A 7,500-nucleotide genomic window follows, 5' to 3' on the forward strand; every position below is an offset into this window, starting at 1 on the left:
ACCTACATAAATATGAGCGCTTAACATTAACATGTACATAAATATGAGCGTTTAACATTAACATGTACATAAATATGAGCGCTTAACATTAACATGTACCTAAATATGAGCGCTTAACATTAACACATACCTAAATATGAGCGCTTAACATTAACACATACCTAAATATGAGTGCTTACATTAACACCTACATAATCAGTAACAACACAATAATTTAATCAGTAATAAGACTGATGTTGTGCCTTTTACTGTATTAAGAATAAAGCTAACAAGCTACAAATTTTGCTTCTCACGAGTGTCGTAACATCAAAGACACATGTTTAGATGTTGAGATGTTTACCTGAAGGTAGATGCTTTGGATGCGCTGAACCTTATATTCATGCAAGGCTGCCAACTCTCACGCTCTCACGCCACACCCCCATATTCTCACACCACACCCCCATATTCTCACGCCACACCCCCATATTATCATGCCACACCCCCATATTCTCATGCCACACCCCCATATTCTCACGCCACACCTCCATATTCTCATGCCACACCCCCATATTCCCATGACACACCCCCATATTCTCACACCACACACCCATATTCTCATGACACACCCCATATTCTCACGCCACACCCCCATATTATCATGCCACACCCCCATATTATCATGCCACACCCCCATATTATCATGCCACACCCCCATATTATCATGCCACACCCCCATATTATCATGCCACACCCCCATATTCTCACACCACACCCCCATATTCTCACGCCACACCCCCATATTATCACGCCACACCCCCATATTCTCACACCACACCCCCATATTCTCACGCCGCACCCCCCATATTCTCACGCCACACCCCCATATTCTCACACAGACTTATGCAGCAGTGAGGGAAAACAAAATCTCGCAAAGCAGCACGTAGAGAGACCAGACAGACGGTGTAGTGAGTTTTTGTGACAATTGTATGGGAAATACACAATTTATCCCCATAAACTGTGTAGTCAGCCGTTCTCCCTGCCATCTGCACCGTGTGAATTGTGAACGCAGGCAGGTCAGTGAGTTACAGGGCGCTCCGTGTCTCCGTCCAGTCTAGTAACTAATGTAACTATGCTGTTATATAGTTTATATAGTTTATATAGAATTAAGTTAGCATTAGCAGAGTTGTTTGTTTTGCAGCATCGAGCAGTTATTTTATATAACTTTATCATAAAAAAAACAGTACAAAAGCATTTCCAGATGACAAATATCTGGACATGCCTAGTAGTTAATGTCATCTAATGACAATCAAGATGGCAGACTTGGAGCCATGCTTCGAGTGGGAGCTGCATCCAAATTAATGATTAAGGCTGCAAAATCAGCCACTAGCACATGTTAATCTGTGAACATGTTAATCTGTGAACATGTTAATCTGTGAACATGTTAATCACATGTGAATCTGTGAACATGTTAATCACATGTTAATCTGTGAACATGTTAATCTGTGAACATGTTAATCACATGTTAATCTGTGAACATGTTAATCACATGTTAATCTGTGAACATGTTAATCACATGTTATCTGTGAACATGTTAATCTGTGAACATGTTAATCACATGTTATCTGTGAACATGTAATGTAAATCTCCCAAGAAATTCTGTACAGATACCAAATACTTTACTTCTGCTAATGCAAGATTTTTGTGCCACGCCCCTCCATAAGCCCCTCCCTATAACAAAAGCCCCGCCCCAAAATCTCACTCTAAGCTGAACTCAAAAGTTGGCAGCCCTGACTCATGTTTCCAAGCAAATCTTGACCTTCGAAAAATTAGATTCAATCAAAAATGTAAGTCAATGTTACGTTACAGAGCCACACGCTAACACGTTAAATAACCACTAAGCTAAGGCACCAGAGGTCGACTTCCTTCCCATAGCGGTATTTCCCATTTCCTCTTGACTAAATTTCCTTTTATTTCCTCTTCCTCATTTCCATTTGCTGTTCTAAACCCTTGAGTGTGATATAAACCTGCATGCATTTAACTTTAAGATATTTAATGGGATATTTATTCGGCCGTATTTGTGTTTGTCCTCATCAGGGTCCAGATGGCCTTCCGATACCAGGCTGTTGGCACAAGGTCAGTCCGCATTTCTATCCCGAACCACGTGTTGTGTCTTCTGTGAGTCAGAAGTTCTTTGTTAAGCCTCAGATATTCCTCCGGATACCAGTAAATACGTAACCATAGCAACACTACAACGAAATAAGTTCAAAGCATCATAGGATATTATCCACAATGCATCGTGTTATTGTACATATATACAGTGTATAAAAACCAAGGATGTCGCACAATTTATATTTATTGTCTCTCTTATTTTTATTCTGTTTTGTCGGTCTTCACGCGATAAGAGACACTAGCCGTTTAAGTTTATACACTCATACTCCCCGTGTCAATCACAGTAACACTAGCCAATCATCGCTGTCTGTGAGCTCACGTATCTGGAAGAGGGCGGACAAAGACGTCAGTGTGTTTTGGAGGACGCAAGTGTTAGTTAGTTAGTTAGTTAGTTAGTTAGTTAGTTAGTTAGTTAGTTATCCTTCTTCGTCTCTCTCTCTCTGTAAGATGTCGTATATAATAAGGACGAGCTGGCAGATTGAGAGATAACGGGGCATTAATGAATTAGTGAAAAATTGATGGTGTTGAAAACGTCCGACTTTGGTTGTTTTTTATCTGAATGACTTCCTGGCATGATTAATGAAATACTGTCTTTAAACCTGCTCTCTAATACCTAACATCTGTGTTTTTGTTTTGCAGTGATGACTAACATGAAGCGTAATCAGGTTCCTGTACATAATCCTACAATATAAATACAACCTCCTATTTTTTTAATAAGACTTTGATGATCATTTCATCAGCCATAGAATTACCTACAGTATTTTCTATAGATATATATGTATATTTTCCAATATACTAAACATTTTGGACCAACCTAGGAGTTTGTATATTTGTATAAATCTATATTTTTTAATCTGCGTCGGACATTTCGGAGGAAGGTGTGAAGGATCGCTTCCTCGCCTCCGCTGCATGAGCCCCTGCATGTGCGTCACGTGACGTGATCAGAGGTCGAACCGGGAGCGTTTTGTTCTGTTTTTAAAGGACGAAGGGACGATGCAGAGGATCAAGCGAAAGCGTCTATCGCAGCCGTGACTACACGAGCGGAGGAGCGAAGTAAGCGATCCGTCACACAGGAGCGTCTTGGTGATGAACTGAAGTCTGGAGAAGTTCCCTTGCTCTGTAACGCATGTAGGAATACACGTAAAGGCTCTCGTGACGGTCACGTGAGAGATCGAGAGACGTTTTGAGCTCTTCACTAGCTGATGGATGGAGATGGTTATATCTCCGTAAACGCTGACAATCGGGTGTGGAGAAACGATACCGAAGAGCCAACTGATTTATCCTCATTACTAGCCTTACGCTTCTTCTTTCTTTTATTATTTTATTTTGCAGGAAATGAACCGTATCTGACGGTTCTTTTTTTCTTCTTCTGTAATTAAGGAAGTTTAGCGTGTTACTGTATTTTTTTTTGTTTGTTTGTTTTTATATTAGGATTATTATTAAATGTACACTACTACTAGATTGTATTATATTTTGTTAACATATTGTCATATTGATTTATTACATTGTCGGGATTCTTCATGTTGCTATGACGACCTGTGATTTCGTTTAACATCACATTCAGTTTCTTTATCTTTGTAATAATTTATAGTATATTTTTGCTATATGGTATATTATGATATAATTGCTAGGGATGCATTGATACGATTTGGGTTTTTTTGTGAGACTTTTTTGGCGTACTTATCGTTAACGAATAACGATGCGGAAATTGAGTAAAGTGGGTTTTTTTGTCATGCGAAACAACGAGGTTGCGTTATTTTATTTAAACGTGTGCACGTGCAATCAGGCTCGTGATCTTCAAACATAAGAGTTCGAGCTGTTATTTTCACTCACACGACATCGTCGGTAGACATTTTTTCTCACCTGTCGGATATCAAGGATCGAATCTTACGTTTCAGATGTTTATTATTTTTACGGGATGATTTCTTCCTTTTGCGTCGTCATGGCAACGTTTGATGCCTTCAGGTGTTTCTATGCACTGACGATGAGGTTTTATAATCGCTTTACTGAACGAAAACAGTGAACATGCATCATTGTAACTTTAAAAAAATCGCACATGACGTCGCGAGGTTCACGTCTCAGTCAGCTCTGTAGCTCCCTGGGTAGTGACTCGATATAGTGTGTAACTGTGTGTTCTGTAATTATGTTAGCGTGTAGAAGACAACATTCTGTTTTGCTTTATAAGCTTATTATTAATATTACCTTAGCGTGTAGAAGACAACATTCTGTTTTGCTTTATAAGCTTATTATTAATATTACGTTAGCGTGTAGAAGACAACATTCTGTTTTGCTTTATAAGCTTATTATTAATATTACCTTAGCGTGTAGAAGCCAACATTCTGTTTTGCTTTATAAGCTTATTATTAATATTACCTTAGCGTGTAGAAGACAACATTTTGTTTATTCTTCTTAGACAAAAACTAATTATGAGTAACAACTCCTAGGGCTTTTGAGCCACATGCACCAAAATCGGATCTGTCGAAGACCCTGGTCTGAAATTTGTTGCTATTTCTTTTCTAATCCGAGTTTCGGTACTCATTCGATCCGAGTTCCGGTACTCACGGTACCGGATCTCAAAGTGGTCTTTTTTGCTATGGACACGCATTATAAATACTCAGGACAAATGTTTAAATTGGTGCACCGACTGGCACTTCGGTTTTCCCCCAGCTCCGCCCCCAATATAGGCAAAATAAAAAAAAAATTTCCACAACATTGACATGTGACATATCAAAACACTCAGAACAATGAGGGGAACTGCGTCACGGGTATTCGGATGATGTCAGATGCTAGTAACCACTCGCTTTCAAAAGTATTGGCACCCTAGCATACCGGCCTTACTTGCTCCGACAAGCCAACATCAAAGTTTGTCGAACTTTACAAATCTAGTTGAGTGATGTGGTGACTCAATATAATTGAGTCTAATTTAAATCTAATTTCCACCAGTCACTGAAAACTCAGACGTGAAAAGTATTTATTTGTCAAATAAATTTGTTTGCTCAATCTCCCGAGCTGAGAGGACGTCCAGAATGTTGTTATTCATTAAAAACTAACAAACAAAAGTGAACCAGGGAGCTGATTAGTGAACCAGTGACCTGATTAGTGAACCTGGGAGCTGATTAGTGAACCTGGGAGCTGATTGAGACACAGCCGATATTCTACAGCGCATGAGGTTTAGGTCTCACACTTTCACGTGGTATCGTTTATTGACCTTAACGAGTCCGATATCGCACCTGTTAGAGGGTCTATATCAGTATCAGTATCGATGCATCCCTGCTAATTGCTTTTTAATAGACAAGAACATTACAGTAAAGGTTTGGCTTTCATTCATGTACATTTCTAAAAGTTATACATTTGTAGACTTTTATGTAACATGAATTCACAGAAGCATTTACATTTACGTTTATTTGCTACACAAGGTAAGAATACTATAATCTATAATCTGTTGAATTAAACGGACGATTTCGCTTCATGGGAAACAAATTCTGACTCTATTTACTGAGCGTCATGTCAATGTTAATATATATTTTTTAACACCACACACACACAGGTGCAGTGTAAATGTTACAGATAGGAAAGAGACACTCTCTTTTTCTCTCTCTGTCTTACACACACACAGTTTGTTAACTGCGTTATTTGAACATATACATATATTTTGAACAATAACAAGCCATTATGAAGCAGTGTGTTAAATTCCGCTTACTGTGAATCCTCGTGGGTTTTTTTTTCTCTCTCCCATCTGCTTTAAGAAATGAATTTATTTCAGAATTGTGTTACTTTCTAAGTGTTGCTGCTAAAGCGGTATTTGTATTTATCTTTTGCGATTGAGAAGCTTTCTCTCAGCAGCCGCATGCCACCAGCGCTGGTAAGAGCCGAAATTCTCATCATTGTGTTTTATAACATAAATCTGTGTTTTAAAATAATAATAAGCGTTCATAGCTTGGTGACTGGTCTTTATGGAATGATGGTTTAGAGATATAAAGTTTCCAACAGGAATTATTTCAGCATTTTGATTTATTTTATTTTCATATATAGTCAGTCAGGATTACTCTGTAATTGTGTTCGGCTAAACGGTGTTGAGTTACTGTACACGTGATACAGAGACGTGCTCATGAGACACCAGGAAAACGTTCATATATGTTTCTAAATAAACTATTTCCACTGAACCTGACTGTGTGAGACTGTGTGTTAAACACAAAACTCTACACTACTAGAAAATGATTAAGAACCCAATGATCGTCAAACATCGACTCTGTTGAATTCAAATTTTATTTGAGGCATCAGACTCAGACTGAACAGCTGCATGGCAGATAAATCTTTATACAGAACAAAACGTTGTTGTGTGTGTGCTGGAATGCAAAAAAAAATGCTATTTCACAAGAAACAATGTTTAAAAAAAATTCTTAATACCCCTCACTATAAAAGCGACTGGTATGATGAATATGTTATGTATCAGCTATAAAATGGATTTCGTTCACTAAAAATGTCTAGAAAAGAATACAAATGGGTGAGAACATGTGGCATATTATACTACAGTAGTGGAATATGACTCCATCCTGTGAAATGCTATTGCTCATGGACAGTAGACACAAACACCTCAATCTCATGGCACTAACAGACAACAAGAGCTGAAGCACAAGCGATAAATAACTGTTTTATCAGCGCGTCCAGCACGCAGAGCCGTATCAGGGAGTCCAGCGCTGTGATGAAAATGTGGTGCAGCACTAAGATGCTGTCTGTACTAGGTGAGTCTTAAGAACATCACGATTTCACGGCTATGGAAGTATCAGACATTTAACAGTACGCAAGCTGAAAATAAATGTCGATTCGCGCATACACACTCTTCTTTCTGGAGGATAAGATCCCTAGTGAACAATTGAGTGTTAAGGGCCTCGCACTAGGGCCCAGCAGTGGCAGCTTGGTGGACCTGGGGATCGAAATCACAACCTTCCGATCAGCAGTTCAACACCTTTACCACTGAGCTACCACATCCCTGGTTCTTGTGCAAGTCTCTCTTGATCATAATGTAATCAAATAAAATGATCATAATTCATGTGACCGTAAAGTTGGGAAATTTTTTATTTTTTTTACACGGCTAGAAATGCCGTACAACTGTGCTGTTATTCTGTGCTCAAGAGAATTACCGGAATTACGGTTAAAAACACGTGACCATGACTGTGTGCCCTGACATATTATTTTGACCATCTGAGGTGTTGAAAATCTCATGTTGCATGACTTCCAAGATCAAAGATGAACGGATTGCGAGAAAAAACGGTGTCACTGCCCCATGTGACGCTGATCCATGCTGACAAAAAGAATTATGAGGAAACAAACTCACAGAAATGTATTTTTAAA

General features: G+C 38.8%; 2 protein-coding genes across 14 annotated transcripts in view; one reads left to right on the top strand and one right to left on the bottom strand.

The window, feature by feature from the left end:
- The window catches only part of col23a1a (collagen type XXIII alpha 1 chain a), a 143,298-nt gene extending 136,987 nt beyond the window's left edge, over positions 1-6,311 (top strand). For 8 of the 10 annotated variants that reach the window (XM_047802491.1, XM_047802496.1, XM_047802488.1 and 5 more), the window contains 2 exons: positions 2,074-2,112; positions 3,130-6,311. In XM_047802491.1, coding sequence (XP_047658447.1) covers positions 2,074-2,112; positions 3,130-3,180 — 90 coding nt within the window. In that variant the 3' untranslated portion in view covers positions 3,181-6,311. Of the gene's footprint in view, positions 1-2,073; positions 2,113-2,787 lie in introns of all 10 variants that reach the window. The other 2 variants (XM_047802492.1, XM_047802497.1) reach the window with 1 other exon arrangement.
- An 85-nt stretch (positions 6,312-6,396) lies between these two features.
- LOC113646028 (putative monooxygenase p33MONOX) overlaps positions 6,397-7,500 on the bottom strand; it is a 5,491-nt gene continuing 4,387 nt past the window's right edge. For all 4 annotated transcript variants that reach the window (XM_027152034.2, XM_027152036.2, XM_027152033.2 and 1 more), the window contains exon 4: positions 6,397-7,500. This exon is cut by the window's right edge and continues 712 nt beyond it. The gene's annotated coding sequence lies outside the window, so the exon portion shown is untranslated.

Source organism: Tachysurus fulvidraco, chromosome 17 (assembly GCF_022655615.1).
Source record: "Tachysurus fulvidraco isolate hzauxx_2018 chromosome 17, HZAU_PFXX_2.0, whole genome shotgun sequence".
In the NCBI taxonomy this organism is placed as follows: Eukaryota; Metazoa; Chordata; class Actinopteri; order Siluriformes; family Bagridae; genus Tachysurus; species Tachysurus fulvidraco.